At 59.4% G+C, this 20,992-nt stretch overlaps 1 protein-coding gene across 21 annotated transcripts in view; it reads left to right on the top strand.

Annotated features, from left to right (window-relative positions):
• KIF1A (kinesin family member 1A) overlaps positions 1-14,411 on the top strand; it is an 86,943-nt gene extending 72,532 nt beyond the window's left edge. For 11 of the 21 annotated variants that reach the window (XM_043877612.1, XM_043877608.1, XM_043877606.1 and 8 more), the window contains 11 exons: positions 4,970-5,084; positions 6,069-6,202; positions 6,989-7,050; positions 7,246-7,391; positions 7,900-8,100; positions 8,527-8,604; positions 9,154-9,278; positions 9,967-10,119; positions 10,678-10,870; positions 11,332-11,451; positions 11,756-14,411. In XM_043877612.1, the coding sequence (XP_043733547.1) occupies positions 4,970-5,084; positions 6,069-6,202; positions 6,989-7,050; positions 7,246-7,391; positions 7,900-8,100; positions 8,527-8,604; positions 9,154-9,278; positions 9,967-10,119; positions 10,678-10,870; positions 11,332-11,451; positions 11,756-12,037 (1,609 nt within the window). In that variant the 3' untranslated portion in view covers positions 12,038-14,411. Of the gene's footprint in view, positions 1-3,789; positions 3,814-4,969; positions 5,085-6,068; positions 6,203-6,988; positions 7,051-7,245; positions 7,392-7,899; positions 8,101-8,526; positions 8,605-9,153; positions 9,279-9,966; positions 10,120-10,677; positions 10,871-11,331; positions 11,452-11,755 lie in introns of all 21 variants that reach the window. The other 10 variants (XM_043877605.1, XM_043877610.1, XM_043877609.1 and 7 more) reach the window with 1 other exon arrangement.
• Positions 14,412-20,992: the final 6,581 nt, after the last annotated feature.

Raw genomic sequence — 20,992 nt, 5'->3', positions numbered from 1 at the left:
AGCGAGGAGAGGTGGTGACCCAGCCTGACCCACGAAGAGTGAGGTCAGACCTTCCACCTTCCACCCTGTCCGTGCATCTTACCTGAGCTCACTCTCCTGCCCCGGGCTCCCAGTGCCCGGGGCAGCAAGGGGCCACGAGACCCTATAAAGTAAGGCAGTGTGAGGCTGGGGAGGACGGTGGTCCACAGTGACCCTAAAGTAAGGTGGCGTTGAGGCTGGGGAGGTCGGTGGTCCACAGTGACCCTCACCCTTCCCACCAGGCACAGGATCAGATTTCTCCAGACAGGTGGCTCAGGTGCCCCAAGGGCTGCCCCAGCCTCCCTGGGACAGGCCCGGGTTGGGAACTTGTGGAGTCTCCTCTCTGTCCTGTTTGCTGCACCATCGACAGGACATGACCCCCACTCACTCACTCATCCATTCATCCTTCACACAGGGCACGACTCCCACTCATTCATTCATTCATCCCTCACATGGACAGGACCCCACTAACTCATTCATTCACCCGTCACACGGGGCACAACCCCCACTCACTCATTCACTCATCCGTCACACAGGATCTGACCCCCACTCACTCATTCATTCACTCATCACATGGGACACAACCCCACTGATTCATTCTTTCATCCATCACATGTGAGCCTTCTTCTGCAATTGTTCAAAAGGGGGATTAAAGACTAAACAGGAGGAGTCTGTCTCCAGGAAGCTCAGATGCCGGTGAGGCGTTCATTTGTCCCCTCACCCCTCCATCCTCCCTTCCCTCCATCCGTCTGGTCAGAGTGCTTGCTCTGCGTGGCAGGAGACGCCGCTCGGCTGTGCAAAGAGCTGAGTCTGTGAGGTTCAAGGTCGCTCTCCTGCTCTTAGCCGCGTGGCTGCACCCTGTGACCCTGGTCCCCACTGGATAGGAGGGCTGCCCTGGCTGCAATTCAGGGGGCTCAGATCACCTTCCCTGAATTCCTAGGCCACTTCTACTAAAGGTGACATTGTCAAGAAACGTACTTCCCAGAGTCTAAGGCACTTCTGGTTGATACCTCAAGGGAGGGGCTTCATTTGCAGATTCTCAGCAGACCCATTTGCACCAGGCTGCCCACTGTGCCTGCCCATGGGCGCCCACGGCTGTGACGCTTCTCAGAAGTTGTCTGAATGAGCCCTGTCGGGCTGTCGCAACAGGGGAAGTGGTCACACTCAAAGAGTGCCCAGGGGGTCGTGCTGGGAGCCTTGAGATTCTCTTACCTCCCCCTGGGCAGCCCCTGGGCCTCTGAGCACCCCAGGGCCTCCTGCAGCCCCGAGAGGGTGCAGTTCAGTTCAGTTCAGTTGCTCAGTTGTGTCCGACTCTTTGTGACCCCATGGAAGGCCCTCCAGGTCTCCCTGTCCATCACCAACTCCCGGAGTTTATTACTCAAACTCATGTCCATTGAGTCAGTGATGCCATCCAACCATCTCATCCTCTGTCGTCCCCTTCTCCTCCTGCCCTCAATCTTTCCCAGCATCAGGGGCTTTTCAAATGATTCAGCTATTTGTATCAGGTGGCCAAAGTATTGGAGTTTCAGCTTCAGCATCAGTCCTTCCAATGAACACCCAGGACTGATCTCCTTTAGGATGGAGTGGTTGGATCTCCTTGCTGTTCAAGGGACTCTCAAGAGTCTTCTCCAACACGACAGTTTAAAAGCATCAATTCTTCGGTGCTCAGCTTTCTTGATAGTCCAACTCTCACATCCATACACGACTACTGGAAAAACCATAGCTTTGACTATACGGACCTTTGTTGGCAAAGTGATATCTCTGCTTTTTAACATGCTGAGAGGGTGCAGAGGCAGGACTAACGCTGGCTTCCCTGACATAGACCTGGGAGAAAGGATCCCTGTCTGGCAGGACCCCTGCCTGGCCACAAGGTCACGCTGTTTGAACAAGAAATGAGACGGGAAGGATGTTTTGCAACACATGACATTTTCTTTGTCAACAAAGTTTTTTGTTTTTTTTTTTTAACTTTTTCTTTTTAATCATTTTTATTTTTTGGCCTTACAACATAGCATGTGGGGTCTTAGTTTCCTGACTAGGGTCAAACCAGTGGAAGCTCAGAGCCTTAACCACCGGGCCACCAGGGAAGTCCCTAGTTCCCAGTCTTCCCCATGTGGGTCCTTGCTTGTCTGAGCCTCACACTGTTTGTCCCGGAATTGAACCTTGGTGGTCCTGTCTCTAGGCCCCTGCTGCCCGACCCCTTAGGCCACTCGGCAGGGCCCCTCATCCAGGACCTCCTCCCCGCCTGGAGGGCTCACCTGGAGTCAGGAAGTCAGCCGAGCCTCCTGGACGTGGACAGAGGAGTGTGAGGGCTGCAGGACTGTGCCGATGAGTTTCCGCACGGCCAGGGAGTGTGCAGGCCAGCTCCCCCTGCCGGAGCCTGGGGGGCTCTGCTGTGGGTGCAGCCTGGGTGCCTGCCCCTTTTCAAGTGGAGTCCGGAGCACGGCGCGTGGCTGGCAGGACAGACTAGGCCCCACGGCCTCGCCGGGGCAGCGGCTGGGCTGGCCCTACTGTGGCCCATTTCCCCAGGATGCCTGGGTGCAGAGGGTCCGCAGGATGCTGGGGCCAAGCTGACTGTGAACTGCCGATTCTCTGCCCTCGAGGTGGCCCCACGCGGCATCTCTGTTTCTGTGGGTGCGAGGGCCCTGGAATCTGCGTTCTTGACCAGTTCTCAGTGAAGCGGACCCTGTGGCTCTAGAGTCCCCATGTCTGGGCCACCCGTCCCCCTTAAAAGCGGCACGGGGTCTGGCTGAGTGTTGCTCAGAAGGAGTGGTGCTGCAGGGGTTGGGGGGGGCAGTTCCCGAGTGACCTGATGCCTACTGGGGTGTGGGGTCCCGGGGGGCCCCCCGCCTCCCAGTTGCCGCCTGGGTACACCGTGGCTCCCTCTGAGCCCACTGGGTCTGAGTTTCCTGCCATGTCATCAACGGGGCACGAGTCAGTGGCCCCCACGCCCCATCCAGCAAGCTCAGGGGCCCCCACCTGACTGCCTGGGTCCCACATGGGCATGGGCCGCTCTCTGGCCTTTCTGGGGTGGGCTGAGTCCTCGCACCCCAGCACTTGCCAGGAATCCAGCAGTGTCCTTCAGCGAAATTTGAGGCAGGCGGACAGGGCAGCACTGAGCCAGGTGCTGGCCACTGGGAGCGTCTGGGGTGAGGACTAGTCCTGACCCATGCTGCCCAGGCACTGTCCTCTGCTCCACACCGGCTCACGTAGCCGGCAGGATGGCTCAGTGAGGCAGGACAGTGACCGCCACCATCTGACCAGGAGGCAGGGTGTGGCGTGTCTGCTGACAGCCCGAGGTCATGTGCTGTGAAGTGGCATCTTGCTCTGAGCTGGGCTGCAGTGGGCCTCTGGCTCTGTCCACGGGCCTGGACCCTCAGAGCTGGAGCATCTGGGGGCCCCCGGGACAGAGGGCATCCCTCTGGTTCTGGATGGCAGCTCCAGGCATGCCCAGCTGGTTCTGCTGGGGACGGACCCAAGGACACGGGGAATGGGGTGTCTGCTCGTGGACTCAGAGTGGGCCTTCACCCCCCGGGGCCCAGAGTGGGCCCCCCACCCTCGTGGACTCAGAGTGGGCCCCCCACCCTCCTGTGCTCAGAGTGGGCCCCCCGGGTTGTGTCTGGGCCCCGGGCCGGTGGTCGACAGCCCTGTGGGCAGCGTGGTGCGGCGCCCGCCTGCTCCGTGTCAGCTTGTACCCGGCCGGGTGATGGTGCTCGTTCTGACATGTGGTCTCTTCTGTGTGTGTACGTGTGTCCTGGCTGCCTCCGCCTTTAGCGTTTCGTTTGGAAGTGACACTAGGTACAGCTCACTTTTCTCTTCCGCGCCCGCTGGCCCGCCCTCTCCGGTTTCCAGTCTCCTCTCCCGTCTGATGTCCGCCCCGCTCCCCACCCGCCCTCCGGTCCCTGCTGTCCTCCCCTCCTCCCCTTGGGTCTGCCTCCTTGTCGTGCCCGGCACTGGCCCCGCCCTGTCCGCTGCTTCTCCCGTGGCCCAGATGCCGTGGAGACGGGGCGGCGCCTTCGCCGCCCTGCCGTCCACTCCCCTGGGCGGGGCTGGCCGTGCGGGTGCGTGTGCGGCGCCCCGCTTGCGCTGACGTGTTCTCTGCCGCGTCTTCGTGGGGATGCTGGGTGGAAACCGGAGAAGCTGGGGCTGCCAGGGCTCGCAGAGCAGCCACGCTAGGGTTTGAGGCAAATTCCCATCTCATGAGTGACAGTCCTCGACTCACCCCGGGACTGAGGCAGGGGTTAGAACGATTGAGAGCAGAAACTGTCGAGTAACAGGAAAGCCGGCCAGAGTGGCGGCCACCACTCGTCTGGCCCCTGAGGCTGCCCCAAGCCGCCCGCAGCGTGGGTTCCTGGCCACGGCGCTCATGCCCCGGTCGTTGCTTCCTGACTTAGAGCCTGGGGACAGAAAGAAGCACCCGCCGCCTGCTCTGTGCTCTGTGGGGCCCAGCCGTGGCCGCAGGGGCTGTGCTGTCTTTGGGGGGCTGCCCCGGTTTCCACCCCCAGCATCATTCCCCAGGGCCGTCAGTTGGGGAGGAGATGCCGCGGAGAGCTCTACAGACCCGCAGGCTCCCTTCGGGTCCAGGGAGAGACCGTGTGCCTCCTTACTCAGGCTCAGGGGGTCCCTCGCCTCTCCTCTCCCACCAGTGGTCACAGCCCCTCTCCCCTCCACCCTCCCATCCCCACCTCGGCTCCAGAGTCCCCGGCTGAAACCTCCCATCCCCCAGGGTGGAGCTGAGAGCGCTCCAGGGCTCCTCCTGGTGGGGCGTCCAGAGCCCCCAGCCCAGGCCGGTCCTGAGTAAGGAGGGGTCTGTCCTCCCTGGACTCCGGCCCCAGCGGCTCGCCCTGCAGGTTGCCCACACGTCCGTATGTCTTTGTGTGTCTGCATGTCCCCATCCCCGCCGAGAGCACACCACGCTCCGTCATCTTTCTCCCTCATCTCTGCTTCCTTCTAGAACCTTTTACCAGTTTGAGGCTGCGTGGGACAGCTCCATGCACAATTCCCTCTTGCTGAACCGGGTCACCCCTTACCGAGAGAAGATCTACATGACCCTCTCTGCTTATATCGAGGCAAGAAACCTGTGCCCAGAGCCTCCCCCAAATCACCCATCTCCCCAGCCTGAATTGCTGGCCAGAGGACAATAAGGATGCTTGTTAGTCCCACACAACCACGGTCAACCCTGTTGTCTTCTCAGAGGGCTTCTTGAGTCCTTCAGTTAAATCTGTGTGCTTTTAGTGGGAGTGCTCAGAATTAGTCAATTCCTCTATCTTTAGTGTGTGGGTTTGTCCTTGGGGTTGCAGCACCAGCAGACATTGCATCTATGTTCCAGACAGCACAAGAACAGAAGCCTCCTTTTCCCCATCCCAAGGGTTTCTGGCTGTGACTTGCTTGGAAGCCCAGGAGGAGGCTGGGGGTGTGGGCATTTCTTGCTGGTGTGACAGCCAGCGGGGTGGTAGAGACTGAAGTACCCACCTTCCCTCGCTCCCTACCCCCAGAGTCTAATTATTGTGGCTGTGACATGGGGACCAGTGTGACCGCCCCACGGGATGAGGTTTGCTCAGCTGAGCAAACACTGGTAGGATGTTGCCCAGGATCCCAGGACACATCCGCTTTGTCAGTTGTCAGCCTGGAGCTTCAGGAAAACCAAAGAACCTGCTGTTTAAGTCAGCAGCTCGCTCGTTGGGCAGTGATCTCCTGTGGCCTTTAGGGTTGACCCGTGGGCGCATAGACAGGGTCCGGTCAGATCCTCACAAACATTTTGGGGAGTGTGTCATCCCAGTTTCATGGTGAGAAGGCTGAGGCCCATGTCTGGGATGTCGGGGTGTCCTGCAGGGACACCTGGCCCCTGGCCCCCGGCAGCTCCAACAGAAGTTGGTTCAAGGTGGGGGCAGAGACTCTCCTGGACTGGGGCTGCCCCGGGGACGGGGGAGGGGGAGGGTCTGCGGCTGCGGGCGGTGTGGCTCTTGGGCCTACCTGCAGAGGACAGAGGACAGCCCCCCAGCTGGGTTGGCCCGGGCGTGCCTGGGCTGAGCCCACCCGCCCCGCCCCCACAGATGGAGAACTGCACGCAGCCGGCTGTGGTCACCAAGGACTTCTGCATGGTCTTCTACTCCCGCGACGCCAAGCTGCCCGCCTCACGCTCCATCCGCAACCTATTCGGCAGTGGGAGCCTGCGGGCCTCGGAGAGGTGAGCCCGCCAGGAGTGCTCTCCGGCCCGTCTCGCTTGCACCACTGGAGGAGGCCTCTGCGCACTTGTGGGGATGCGGATGTTGTGTTGGGGGGGCGGGAGAGAGCTGGGGTCTGCCTGCCAGGTGCAGCAGGAAGGCCTGTGTGTCCACTGTGGGGTCCCTGTGGGTGGCCCGGGTGACCTTCCTCCGCAGCAGCCGCGGGGCCCTGTTGCTGGGCCCTGGGGGAGGTGGGGCAGAGGGACCCTGGACGGCACGTCCCCAGGGACATGTGCAGAGCCAGGCCTCCCGGCACCCAGGGGGTTGGACCCCAGGCCCAGTGTTCTCTTCTGCATTCTTGGGGGAGAGGAGGAAGGCAGTGGAGGGACCCTGCCCCAGGAGCGGGGACACCCAGGGTGCCAGGACCCTGCTGGTCACCTTCAGTGATGCTCACACACCCCGTGTTGTGGGCGGCTGCCCCGGGGGGCACAGCCAGGAGGAAAGAGCGTGGGGGTCCTGGATGGCCATGACCCTGTGACCCTGTCGTCCAGGAGGTCACTTTGGGACCACGGGCCCCCCTCCATGAGCGGGTTAGTGGGGTGTCCTAGGCAGAGTCAGCGGCCCCAAGAAAAAGGGGGCCAGCGGGGGCCTGGGTCGGGGACCCTGACCCCCCAGCCCCCACTGCCTGGCGTGCGGGCCATGTGACTGTGCCCAGAGTGCACGTGATGGTGAACGGGCGCCCGGCCGTCGCCACGCGGGTGACAACGCCCAGCCCGTTGCCACGTGGGTGACAACCCCCCTCTCCACAGCAACCGCGTGACGGGCGTGTACGAGCTGAGCCTGTGCCACGTGGCTGACGCGGGAAGCCCAGGTAGGCGTCTGCCCTGCGCCCTCTGCCCCGGGGTGGCGGGGCCCCGACGGAGGGCAGGGAGAAGGGAGCCGGGGCACATTGGGTGATGCCGGCTACGCTGCCGTGCGGGGAGCCCCTCACGCGGAGGCCCTGGGGGCCGGGGACGGTGGGGGCGGGCGTGGCCCCCAGGGTGCGCCACGTCCGCGGCCCGTGCAGGCATGCAGCGGCGGCGCCGGAGGGTGCTGGACACGTCCGTGGCCTACGTCCGCGGCGAGGAGAACCTGGCAGGCTGGAGGCCGCGCAGCGACAGCCTCATCCTGGACCACCAGTGGGAGCTGGAGAAGCTGAGTCTCCTGCAGGAGGTGAGGGCCGGGCCCTCCCGGCGCCCCCCGGACCCCTGTCCCCGCCCTGACCGCGCTCGCACGCCCGCCTGTCGTGGGGCTCAGGGCCTCACAATGGCCCCCGGCTTCCGGCGAACGTTCGTCCTTGGTCCAGCCTCAGACTGGGGGGCGTGTAGTGGAGACGAGAAGGACACTGGGAGGAGAACTGGGTGGCGGCGAGGCCCTCTGGTGGCTCCGGTCAGGACAGCCCGTGTCCAGCGGCGGGCACTGACCACCGGCCAGGGCAGCGGGTGGAAAGAGGGCATTGGGGTCCACATCCGTCCACGCTCTGGGCCCTTCCCGAGGCTGCACCCCTGGAGCTTGCCCGTCCGCTCGCACTGGGGCGCGGGCAGGTCTGCAGGCTCCAGGTCGCCCACCATGGCCGGCGGAGCGGCGGGCTCTCCCAGGCCTGCCGAGGGCCAGGGGCTCAGCGCGGCCGCGCCCTCCCCGCCCGGCTGGCGCAGTGAGGCCGTGCTCGCGCTCCTCGCAGGTGGAGAAGACGAGACACTATCTGCTGCTGCGGGAGAAGCTGGAGACGGCCCAGCGGCCCGGCCCCGAGGCGCCATCCCCTGCCTCCAGCGAGGACTCTGAGGCCCATGGCTCGTCCAGCGCCTCCTCCCCGCTCACGGCCGAGGCCCGGCCGGCATCCCTGGAGGCGCCCAGTGAGAGGCAGCGGGAGCTGGCTGTCAAGGTGGGTGGCCACCCTCCCGGCCCTTCCCGGTGTCGGCAACCACTGGGACCTGGGAGGACGAGGGTCCCAGAGTCACCTTGACCCCGTCCCCACCCCATCCCACCCACAATGGGACTCGGGCACTGTTTGCAGCCTCCTCCCCCAAGCGGTGACCTGCTCCCCCCTTGAATACTTGCAGTGACAGGGAGCTCACCACCTCCACCAGAGGCGGCCCTTTCTGCCACTGGTTGAGCCACAGGGAAGGCCTCCTGCACTTTGTGTGCCCCCACCCCCTCCTTTGCCCAGGCCCCAGCCTGCCACAGGATTCCTCAGATGGCCCCCTCCCCTGGGAGTCCTCCTGCAGCGCCCGGCCCTCCGTCTAGCCGCCCGCGTCCGCGTCCGAGCCGGGTCCAGGGCCTCCTGACCAGGCGTTTGCTTTCCCCGCAGTGCTTACGGCTGCTCACTCACTCCTTCAACAGGGAGTACACCCACAGCCATGTCTGCGTCAGCGCCAGCGAGAGCAAGGTGGGCACGGGGCAGGGGCACCCTCTCCCAGCCCAGGGGTATGCCTCCGAGCTCAGGGCTGGGGGCCAGGGCCCGTGCAGGGCAGAAGCGAGGCGCCCTCCTCTGCCCACTGTCCCCAGTAGCAGCCCCGTCCCACCTGGCCTTACCCCGCTGCACCTGTCCTGGGCGAGTCCAGCTCCTCCTTGGTTTCCGTCCTCACCCAGGGCCCATCGGGGCCAGCAGCCTCGGGCCTGTCCCCCAGCTCTGTGCTGCCCTCCAAACAGCCTCCGGAGGGGATCCTGCCCGCGCCCTCACTCGGCCCTGCGGGCGACCTGCCCTCTGCCCTCTGCCCAGAGCTCCTCTTGCTGTGGCCGTGGGGCCACACGTGCTGATGTCGGGGCTCAGAGGCTACACCTTCCTCAGTCCTTTCCCAGGGGTCCTCCGTTCCCCCGAGGCAGAGCCCGAAGCCCTGGGTGGGGCGGGCAGGGAGGGTCTGGCCTGCAGTAGGGGTGGGGGGTGTCCCCCCACGGGGGCCCCACACTGGCCCAGAGAATGCCGTCTCCCCCGCAGCTCTCCGAGATGTCGGTCACACTGCTGCGGGACCCGTCCATGTCCCCGCTGGGGGCCGCCACGCTCACCCCCTCCTCCACCTGCCCCTCCCTGGTCGAGGGCCGGTACGGGGCCTCTGACCTAAGGTACGTGCGCGCCGGGCCGGGCCGGCACAGCCTGCGCCTACAGGAGCGAATGGCAGGGTGTAGGGGGTGGTGGGGGGCGTCTGGGGGCGGCATGCAGCGGGGCAGGGCTCATGCTGCTTGTCCTGGGCCACTTTCTGCTAAAGCGTAAATTTAAACTGTGCTCTTCTATAAGGCTGGGAACAGGTCAAAACACTGAACGAAAGGCCTTTCCAGTGGCAAATGGAATAGTGGAAAAGCGGTGACAAAGCAGAGACTCGGGGCCCTTTGGGTCCACTGACTTCTGCTGATGTGGGGGCCCCCTGCTGACACCACCCGTGTCTGACCCCCAGATCTTGTAGCTCCTCGGGGTCTCTTTCCTCTGACTGAGAAAGGCGTGAAGCCCTCTGGGCCCCATCCTGAGACAGGCCGCCTCCGCCAGCGCGTCGGCCCCTCGGGCCAGGTCGCAGACCGCCCGCTCTCTCCACGCAGATGGTCCCTGAGGAAGCCGAGTCAGCCTCGGTCGAGACCAGGAGCTGCTTTTCCGGGGTGGGGGGCCAGGACGCCCCTGGAGAAGGAGCCGGTGGCGGGCGGACCCAGTCGGGTGCCCCGACGGCCCCGGGGGTTGATGCTGGCCCCAAGGAGCCCACCGAGGTTCCCGGGCCCTCCAGGGGCGTCCTGGCACCGCAGCAGCTTCACTCTGCTCCCCTAGGACCCTACAGCCCTGCTCCCGGCCGGCCAGCCCGGAGCCTGAGCCCCTGCCCGAGGCAGATGCCAAGAAGCCCCCCTCCCCTGCACGGGCAGCGGAAGCCGACAAGGAGCCCCAGCGCCTGTTGGTGCCCGACATCCAGGAAATCCGCGTCAGGTGTGTGGGGGCCCCGCCCAGCCGGCTCCTGAGGACCCCAGCTCTGCTTCTGCAGGGACGGCAGCCACCCCGACCTGGGCAGTGCTGGGGGCCAGGAGACCACCCCCTGACCTGGGTGAGTGCAGGAGGTCAGGAGACCACTGCTCCCAGACCTGGGGCAGTGCTGGGGGTTGGGAGACTGCCCCCTGACTAGGGGCAGTTCTGGAGGCCAGGAGACTGCTACCCCCATGTGGGGCAGTTCTGGGGGTCAGAACACTGCCCCCCTGACCTGGGACAGTGCTGGGTGCCTGCAGACCACCCCTCGATGTGGGGCAGGGGCAGCTCTGTGCTGTAGTCAGAAGACCAAGCCCCCCCACACCTAGGGCAGGGGTGGAAAATGAGCTGAGGTGGAGGACGGGTGGGTGGCCCAGAGCCTGGACCGGGGTGGGGCCCGGTGGGAGGCTGCCGGGGGGAGGGGGGGGAGCCTGGAGGGAGGCTGCGGGGGGGGCCCGGTGGGAGGCTGCGGGGGGCCGGGTGGAGGCCGTGGGGAGGTAGTTTTGACACGTCGCCACCCTGCAGCCCCATCGTCTCCAAGAAGGGCTACCTGCACTTCCTGGAGCCGCACACGGCTGGCTGGGCCAAGCGCTTCGTGGTGGTGCGGCGGCCCTACGCCTACATGTACAACAGCGACAAGGACGCCGTGGAGCGGTTCGTGCTCAACCTGTCCACCGCCCAGGTGGAGTACAGTGAGGACCAGCAGGCCATGCTGAAGGTGCGCCGCGCCACGGGCTGGCGGGGAGGGTGGGAGCAGGGCCCAGTCCCCCGCGGGCCGCGTCCCCTCACCGCATGGCCGAGGCGTGTGACTGGACGGCACGGGTAGGGGCCTCAGCCTCTCGTGTTCTGGGGTCACTCTGCCCAGCCATGGGGCGCGCCGTCCTGGTGATGACCAGCAGTGAGGGGTGGGGCGAGCGTGGATCCCAAGGATGCCCCGTTTGATGGCTCATGACACAGTCCCTCCTCCAGAGACACCCACAGAGGGTGTCAGGAGCCCTGCAGGCCAGCGGGGCGCTGGGCCCAGAGGTGCAGCCTCCTGCCCCCAGCTTTGCCCCGACCCTCCCGCGGACTCCACCGCTGCCCCTTCTCCGACACCCCCACCCCGGCCCCCGAGGAGCAGTGGCTGCCCCGGGCTGAGCGCGGGAGGCCTGGCGCCCCTCACGGCGGCCCCCTCTGCAGACCCCCCAACACGTTCGCCGTGTGCACGGAGCACCGGGGCATCTTGCTGCAGGCCAGCAGCGACAAGGACATGCACGACTGGTTGTACGCCTTCAACCCCCTGCTGGCCGGGACCATACGGTACGTCGCCTGCGGCCCGCCCCGTGTGTGGGTCCCCGAGGCCTCCAGGGTCCACGGTCGGCCGGCGGGAGGGCACCTCTGCGTCGGGACCACCAGGCCCTGGGTGGCCGAGCCTCGCCCCTGGCGGGGGACCTTTTAAAGGAGGCTGTGGGGGTGGGGGGCTGCTCCCACCGAGTCCCAGGGGCAAGAGGCAGAGGGTACGTCTCCCGGGCAGTCAGGGAGGCAGGGGTGTGCCCGTGATGCCCCTCATGCCAGCCTGCAGGCGGGCACGGCCCTCTGACCGCCGCTCCTGTCGGCCCCGCAGGTCCAAGCTGTCCAGGAGGAGGTCTGCCCAGATGCGGGTCTGAGCCCAGCCTCCCACAGGCCCGGCCCCGCGTCCCGTCATCGTCACCGTCTGTGTCAGCGCCGCCCAGCCCCGCCCGCCTCCTGGGATGCCCGCCCCGCCGGGGACCTGCCACACGACCTGTCCCAGCAGAGGCCGCACGTGTCATCCTTTTTTTCTGCAGGAGGCGCCCCGGGTGGGAGGAGCTGGGAGGCGCCAGAAAGGCGGGGGGGCAGCAGTCACGGGGCGTCGCCGCCGTTCTAATATTTTTTTAAGCATAGACAGACTTATAATTAATATACGCTAGTTAGTGACGTTGAGACAGTTCTCTCAGACATTAACAATAAGACTGTGTTCTATTTATAAGTATTTATTTCTAACGCCTTCACGTAGACCTGTAGGATTCAGATGGACCCGCCCCCTTGTTCCCACACACACCTCCCAAGCCTCTCGGGGACAGACGTGTCGGGGCGGCTCCCCGGGGGCCACGGGGACGTGGAGCTGGACAGATGGCCCCGGGGATGTGCTGCCGCGGCCGCAGCTGAGGCCTGTCCCCACGCACGCGGGGCCGGCCTGGTCCCGGGGCCTGTGTGTGTGTGCGTGTGTGCGTGTGTGTCGGGGGTGTGCTGCCTGAAGGCCGAGCAGCACAGGTGTGTCCTTGCACCAGGAGTAGAACGCGTGTCTTACCTGGACGGCAGCCCCTGAGCCGTGACCGCTGGGGGACACTTGCAGCGCATCCCTGGGAGCAGGTGGGGGGGCCCAGGCGCCCGGTCTGGGGTGAGAGGGTCAGGGTGGTGCCCGGTGTCCCGGCCAGCCGGGGGCGGGGCTGGGTCTATGAGAGGCTGTGGGCAGCGTGAGCCCCAGGTCGCCGTGGGCCCCTCTCTTGCCAGGAGAGGAGTGTTCGGGGGGTCCCGGGGGAGACTCTGGCAGCCGGTGCGGGTGGCCAGTGCCAGCGCTGGGTCATCTGTCTTCCAGGAGCCTTTTCTTGTGCCCGAGGGTGTCACCGTGTCTGGTCTGGCCTCTCATGATGATACCCATCTCGTCCCCTCTTCAGACTCTGTGCCCGAGGGTCGCCCGGGCTGAGGGTCTGGTCGGGGAACCCACTGGCCTGGGGTCTTCGGGGAGCTGTTCCTTCTCCCGGCCCCTCTTCAGCTCAGGGGAGAGCAGCCACAGCACAAGCCCCGTCCACTCTGCGGCACCCAGAGCAGGTGGCAGAGGTGGAGGGTCTAGACGAGGACCGAACACCGTCCAGAAACCGGAGGCCCGAGCGCCCCGGGGTCCGTGGAGGCGGAGAGCAGAGAGCAGGCTGAGGGCCGCTCCGGAACCAACACTGAGCCGGCCTTGCGGGCAGGGGGAGGACGCACGGGTGAGCTCTGGGGGTCAGTCCCGAGTGCCCCGCTGTCCTGCGGGGAGACTGGGGCGCAGGGCCCGGCCATGGCCCCTCAGGTCAGCCAGCCTGAGGCCGCGGCCTCGCCAGGGTCCGAGGCCCTGTCTGGGGGCAGGGTGCCTGGGGCCAGCCAGCCTGCAGAGCCCCTGCTGCGCGGGGCGGGCCTGAGGGACTTGCCCGCGTCCGGGGCCCCCACGGCCACGGGGGCCACCACGGCTGCTGCGTCCTGCCATCCCAGCGGGGACGTGGTGCTCAGGGTGTCCCTGCCCATCTCCGCCTCCTCCTCTCGGCCTGGGCCCAAGAGCTCCGTCTGTGTGTCGGGAAAGCCGCTGTCCCGGGCCGGGTGCTGTGGGAGCCAGCACAGGGGGTCCGGGACCCTGTCCCGTTGGTGACATGGGGGGCCAGTCTGGAGGCCCGGGGGTGGGCGCAGACGGGAAGGTTGGGTGCAGGGTCGTGCTGCATCCCCGAGGGGCGGGAAGGATGCAGGGAGCCACCTCTCGGACGGGCTTTGTTTCGGTGCTTGAGGCTGCTCGGGCTGCAGCTGCTGTGAATTTGGGGGTGTCCCCGCGTCCCCTCCAGGAAGGGGGGCACGCCTTCGGCCCCCCTGGGGGCACTCTGGCGGCCCTGGGCAGAGCCCCGGGCGGGAGAGTCTGGGTCCTGGTGAGTGGGCTGGGTGTCAGGGGCAGGTGTTGAGAGACTTGTCAGTTTCAAGGCCTCTGTGCTCGGAGTGACTGTTCTTAAGATGCCAGCATTTCGTTCTCTGACAATGCGCACGCACACACACACACGCATACACACACACACACATGCACACACACCCAGCACGCTGACTGCGGTGATCTCCCGTCAGTCCTGGACCCCCTCGGCACCCCTGGGCCGGATGAGGCAAGACACCCAAGGAGGGTCCCTGAACGTCGCCGATGTTATGGCCCGAATGGGGCTGCCATGCCGGTCCCCGTCAGCTCTCCCCAGCTCGGGAACCCCAGAGGCCCTCTCCTTCATCCCCTGGGACAGACACGAGGCTGCAGCCTCTCCCCAGACCCAGGCCTCCTGCGGCCAGCCGTCCCCCGAGTCCCCCGTGGCTTGTACATATGTGCTTGTGTGGCCCCTGCACCGTGACCGCCATCCTGATGTAACGACTAGTTCCCTGGTGTCCTGAACCCGAGTGTTAGGCTCTTGGCTCCTGCCCATGTGTGTGCACTTAAGCTCTGTCCAGTTAAGAAATAAAATGGCTCTTTATGCAACACCAGACCCATGGGCCCCTGCTCGGCTTTATTCATGTGTTGCTCTGTTTGCTGGGGCCTTAACTAGCCACAGGGACAGCTGTCCAGCATGTCTGGAGGTAGCACGCGCCTCCCAGTGCCAGGTAGAGAGGGGAGAGCGAGCCTTGAGGGGTGGGAGGTGCCAGGTGGTGTTTATCGCGGGAGCATCCACCTGCTTCCCTCAGCACTGGCTGCACCCGTCTCAGCAGCTCCAGGTGCCCTCAGGTACGCCAGCCCAGCGTACTTCCACCCTCAGCCCAGGCAACTTCAAGTCCTTTCACGTGGTCAGCGTTACCTCATAATCAAACCGGATGAAGACATTCCATGAAACCATAGACCAATGTCCTTCTTCAACACAGAAACAAATCCCCTCAATAACATCTCACTAAGGGCATAGCAACTCACTCCAGTATTCTTGCCTGGAGAACCCCATGGACAGAAGAGCCTGGTGGGCTACATTAGTCCATGGGTCGCAAAGAGTCGGACATGACTGAGCAACTTCACTTCACTTCAAGGGCATGGCAACTCACTCCAGTATTCCTGCCTGGAGAACCCCATAGACAGAGGAGCCCGGCAGGCTACAGCCCATGGGGTCACAGAGAGGCAGACACAATCGAAGCCATGTAGCACGCAACATACACTGCATCTCACCAAGTTGAATGTAGGGGTACGCAGAAAGGCCGATGCCCCATGACCTAGGTGGGTTTATCCTGGGAATGCAAGCACGGTTCAAGAGCTGATCATTCTAATTCACTGTATTAAGCTAACAAAGGAGAAATCACATTATCATCTCTATAGACGCAGAAAAAGCATTTGATGAAAATCCAATATCTCTTGCTAATCAAAACTTGAAGTAGAGGATAACTTCCTTAACATGGTAAAGTGTGTCCACACTAAGTCTGTAGGTCACATCGTGTGTGTGTGTGTGTGTGTGTGTGTGTGTGCGTGTCTGCTCACTCAGTCGTGTCTGACTCTCTGTGACCCCATGGACTGCAGCCCGCCAGGCTCCTCTGTCCGTGCAATTTTCCAGGCAGGACTGGAGTGGGTTGCCTTGCTTTCCTCCAGGGGCTCTTCCCGATCCAGGGATCGAGCCCGTTTCTTATGTCTCCTGCACTGGCGAGCGGGTTCTTTACCACTAGTACCACCTGGGAAGCCCAAGCTAGCATCCTACTTAACAGCAAAAAGTGAAGACTTAACGCTTAAGACTGGGCACAAGACAAGGATGCCCTCTCTCATCACCCCTATTCAGCAAGATAGTGGAGCTCCTGACCAGGGCAGTAAGGCGAAATGAAAAAGGAGGTGCACAGATCAGAACAGAAGAATGGCGCAAAAGGCAGTAAGTTCTGAATGAATATCACAAAAATCCACTATAATTAATACGAGTTAACCAAGCCTGCAGAGTGCAATGATAATGTACACTCATTTTATTTATGTTTTATTAAAGTACAGTTGACTATGCTTAAGGTGTACATCAATGTGACTGTTATATATGCATATATATGAATACACACATATATGTATATTCTTTCTCAGATTCTTTTCCATTATATGTTATTACAAGCTACAGAATTACAAACACAAATTTTATTTTTATATGCTAGCAATAAACTGTTGAAACTTTGAATTTAAAAAATAGCACCATTTATATTGGCGGCTTCCCTGGTGGCTCAGATGGTAAAGAATCTGCCTGCAATGCAGATTCCTGGTTTGGGAAGATCCCCTGAAGAAGGAAATGGCTACACTCTCCAGTGTTCTTGCCTGGAGCACCCGTGGACAGAGGAGCCTGGCGGGCTACAGTTCATGTGGTCACAAAGAGTCAGACACAACTGAGCAAGTAAGCACACATTTATAATAGCAGCAAGAATGTGAACTACATATGTATAAATCCTAACAAAATATATGCAAAATCAATATGCCGAAAGCTATAAAACACTGATGAGATAAATCAAAGACCTAAGTGAAGAGTTACATTCATAATTAGAAGATTCAATATTTATTAAGACGTCATCTCTCCCCAAATTGACTTTTAAATTCAACGTGATCTCAATCAAAATTCCTGTAGATATCAACCACCTGATTCTAAAATTTATGTGAAAAGTAAAGGCACTAGAATAGCTAAAACAAATTTGGCTCAGAAAAATAAAAGCTAGAAAAGTCACAATATCCATTTTGACCTATGAATCTACGGGGATTGGGACAGTGTATTTTTTTAATTGGAATTTAGTTGCTTTACAATGCTGTGTTCGTTTCTGCTGTAGGGCGGAGTGAATCAGCCACATACACACACATACCTGCCCTCTTGGACCGCCCCGCACCCCACTCCCACCCTCCCATCCTTCTGAGCGCCGAGCTGAGCTCCCGGAGCTGCCCTGCAGCGCCCCGCTAGCGTCTGTTTTACACCCGGATCCCGCACTCCACTCCCCCCCCCCCACGTCCACACATCTGTCCTCTACGTCTGCATCTCTATTCCTGACCCGCAAAAATGTTATTTGTACCATTCTTCTAGATTCCAGGACAGTGTGGTATTGGTGAAGGAACAGACACATAGATCAGTGCAACAGATGTAACCAGCTGACACTTTTTACGAAGATGCAAAAGCAATCAATGGGGAAAGGATAGGCTTTTCAACAAACAATGCTGGAAGAGTTGGATTTTGATATGTCTTTTAAAGTGAATATAAACTTACCACTTATGCAAAAAAGTAACTCAAAATGTTATGTAAAATCTAAATCTATAAAATTTCCAGAAGAAAATAATATTACAAGGAAACCAGGATACAAAGCTAGGCATGGTGTTGTTGGATATGACACCGTAAGTCCTATTCACAAAAAAAGAAATGCAAGGTTGAACTTTATGACAGTGAGGAAGCTTTTGCTCTGTGAAGGAAAATGAAAAGACGACCTACAGATGTGGAGAAGATATTAACAAATCGTACCTCTGGCCCAAGACTTGTCTCCAGAATACATTAAGAATGCTCCCAAATCTCTGATAGGAAAAAAAACAACCCAACTTAAGAATGCTAAACAATGCCACTACTCACATACTTAAAGGGCTGAAATAAAAAACAAGAAGTGAAACCTGACGATATCGAGTGTTGGTGAGAAGCAGCAACTGGAACGCTCCACTGTTGTTTGTGAAGCTGCAAAAGCTGCAGTCACACCGGACAAGGGTTTGGGACTTTCTTAGAAAGTTAAGTGTACACTTTCATACGACTCACCAGTCCCACTGCTGGGCATCTACCCTAGAGAAACGAAAAACCGTGCCTTAGAGAAATGGATACACAGATGTTTAAAGCAACTACTCATTGTTGCCCCCAAGTGGGGCAATATAGAATCAAAATTAAAAGTTGGTGGCCTGCCTGTGTACCAGCAACAAACAGCTGGAATTTGACATTTTAAAATCACCATTTAGAGCAGTGCCAAAAAAAAAAAAAAGAAGAAAGAAAGAAATAAGGTGTAGAAAACAACAAAATTCTGATGCATCAATGGTGTAAGTAAATAGACATTCTGTGTTCACTGATCGTAAGACTCGCTGCTGCGAAGACGTGGGCTTTGCTGGTTGGCCCTATAGACGCAGTAGGGCTTTTCAGGAGGTGCTAGTGGTGAAGAACCTGCTTGCCAATGCAGGAGATGCAGGTTCAGTCCCAGGGTTGGGAAAATCCCCTGGAGGAGGGCGTGGCAACCCACTGTAGTATACAACCTCCCACAGACGAAGAACCTGGCAGGCTGCAGTCCATAGGTTTGCAGAGCTGGACACACAGACTCAATGCCTCCCCAGTCACGCTGCCGGGGTTCCAGTCAGATATCGACAAACTGAATCCAAAATGTGTTTGTCAAGGCCAAAGACCCCAAAGAGCCAACACTGAAGAAGAGCAAATTTGTAGGACTCACACCACCCAGCTTCAAGACTTACCATAAGCTTTCAAAACTCAGGATCGGGATTTGCCTGGTGGTCCGGCAGCTTAGACTCACCCTCCCAATGCAGGGGTCCCAGGTTCGATCCGTGGTCGGGGAACTAGATCCCACATGCCGTAACTAAGAGTTTGCATGCTGCAACAAAGATTAAAGATCCCGCGTGCCACAATTAAATAAATAAAAACAAATGCTTCATCAAAATAGTGTGATGCTGGTGATCGAGCAGACAAGTAGATCAAAGGTACAGGAGAGCCGAGAAATAGACCCACACAGAGTCAGCTGAGTTAGACAAAGGAACACAGGCTGTTCAAGGGCAACAAGACAATCCTCTCAGCAAATGGGGCTGGAGAAAGGGATGCCCACAAGCAAAAAGCATTTTAAAGAATCTGGTCACAGATCTTACACTTCTCACAAACATTCAGATGCTAAATCAAAACGGATCTTGGACCTAAATGCAGAACAGAAAGCTAAAACTTCTACAAGTACTTATCAGCGTTAAGAAATGCCTAGGACCTGGGCTTCCCGGGTGGCTCAGATGGTAAACAAAGGAAGTGTTAGTTACTCAGTCGTGTCCAACTCTTTGTGACCCCGCGGACTGGGTCTCGCCAGGCTCCTCTGTCCATGGAATTCTCTAGGCAAGAATACTGGAGCAAGTAGCCATTTCCTTCTCCAGGAGATCTTCCCAACCCAGGGATCGAACCTGGGTCTCCTGCATTGTGGGCAGACTCTACCGTCTGAGCCAGAATCCGCCTGCAATGCAGGAGTTCCGGGTTCGATCCCTGGGTCAGGAAGACCTCCTGGAGGAGGGCATAGCAACCCGCTCCAGTATTCTTGCCTGGAGAATCCCATGGACAGAGGAGCCTGGTGGACCACAGTCCCTGGGGTCGCAAGGAGTCGGACACGACTGAGTGACTAAGGACAGCACACCAGGACCTGGGAGGAAATGCTTGGAAAACAATTATCGGACAAAAGACTTGTCTTCAGAGCATGTGAAGAATTACTATAACTCAGTAATGAAAAAGATACACAACTCAGTAAAAAACAAAAAGCATCTGAGTGACCAATAAGTAGGCTCCTGACAATGTGGTCACATCACCTGTCATCAGGGGAGTGCAGCCTCCCACCACAGAGAGAGCAGACACCAGGGGCAGAGACTGTGGGGGTCTTCACCATATCGCGGGGTTTGTGGACACCTCCTGCCTGGAAGATCAGCTGCTGTGGCCCTACCTTGGTCTCCTACCTTGCTCCTACTGTTGTTGAGCCACTCCTTCGTGTCCGACCCCACGGACTGCAGCACGCTAGGCCTCCCTGTCCATCACCAACTCCCGGAGTTTACTCAAACCCATGTGCATTGAGTCAGTGATGCCATCCAGCCATCTCATCCTCTGTCGTCCCCTTCTCCTCCCACCTTCAATCTTTCCCAGCATCAGGGTCTTTTCCAATGAGTCAGTTCTTCGCATCAGGTGGCCAAAGTATTGCAGTTTCAGCCTCAGCATCAGTCCTTCCAATGAATATTCAGGACTGATTTCCTTTAGGATGGACTGGTTGGATCTCCTTGCAGTCCAAGGGACTCTCAAGAGTCTTCTCCAACACTACAGTTCAGAAGCATCAATTCTTCAGTGCTCAGCTTTCTTTATAGTCCAAGTCTCACATCCATACATGACTACTGGAAAAAACCATAGCTTTGACTGTACGGACCTTTGTTGGCAAAGTGATGTCTCTGCTTTTTAATATGCTGTCTAGTTTTGTCATAGCTTTCCTTTCAAGGAGCAAGCATCTTTTAATTTCGTGGCTACAGTCACCGTCCTTAGTGATTTTGGAGCCTAAAAAAAATCTGCCACTTTCTACCTTTTCTCCATCTATTTGCCATGAAGTGATGGGACTGGATGCCATGCTCTTAGCTTTTTGAATGTTGAGCTTTAAGCCAGCTTTTTCACTCTCTTCTTTCACCCTCATCAAGAGGCTCTTAAGTTCTTCACTTTCTGCCATTAGAATGCTCCTGGGAACGTAAATGCTACAACCACCTTGTGGGAAGTAGCAACAGAACCTCACAGAATTAAATATTGTCCTGCCCTGTGATTTGGAAAGATTCTTTAGCTACTTACCACCACCCCAAAACCAAAAACACTTGTCTACAAGGACTTATATGAACTTACTGAGAGCAGCTTTATTTGTATTGCAGGGGAAAAAATGGAAGAAAACCTAAATGTTGGTTCATTATCAGAAAGATGGATTAACAAGTTGTGGTTCAGTCATGGAATGGAATTCCATTCAGCATTAAGTAGGAACAAAACTCTGACACTGGAAAGCAAACCAGCCCACCTCCCTGCCGGCCCCCACATGGAGACGCAGGGCTGACGCAGGACTCGGGCTACACGGGAGGTCCCCAAGCCTCTGTGAAGCAGAGCAGGAAGCCAGATGGTCCTGATTGGGGGCGGGGCCCACTGGAAGGGACGGGGCTTTCTGAGAGCGCACTCAGCCTGGGTGACCCGCGGCTGTGCGTGTGTCTCACGGGTGAGAGTTCACTCTCAAGATAGGTGTGCCGCACACCATTTAAGTTTTATCTAAAAATATGAGGTATCTAGAAATACAGCCAATTCAGGCTGATGGCTCAGTGTGGATTACCATCCAACTCCAGGCGGGATGTCTGGTGGTC

The sequence above is a fragment of the Cervus elaphus genome, chromosome 20 (genome assembly GCF_910594005.1).
Source record: "Cervus elaphus chromosome 20, mCerEla1.1, whole genome shotgun sequence".
NCBI lineage: Eukaryota > Metazoa > Chordata > Mammalia > Artiodactyla > Cervidae > Cervus > Cervus elaphus.
Note: the sequence above shows the minus strand (reverse complement) of the source record. Positions and strands in the feature narration are given on the sequence as shown.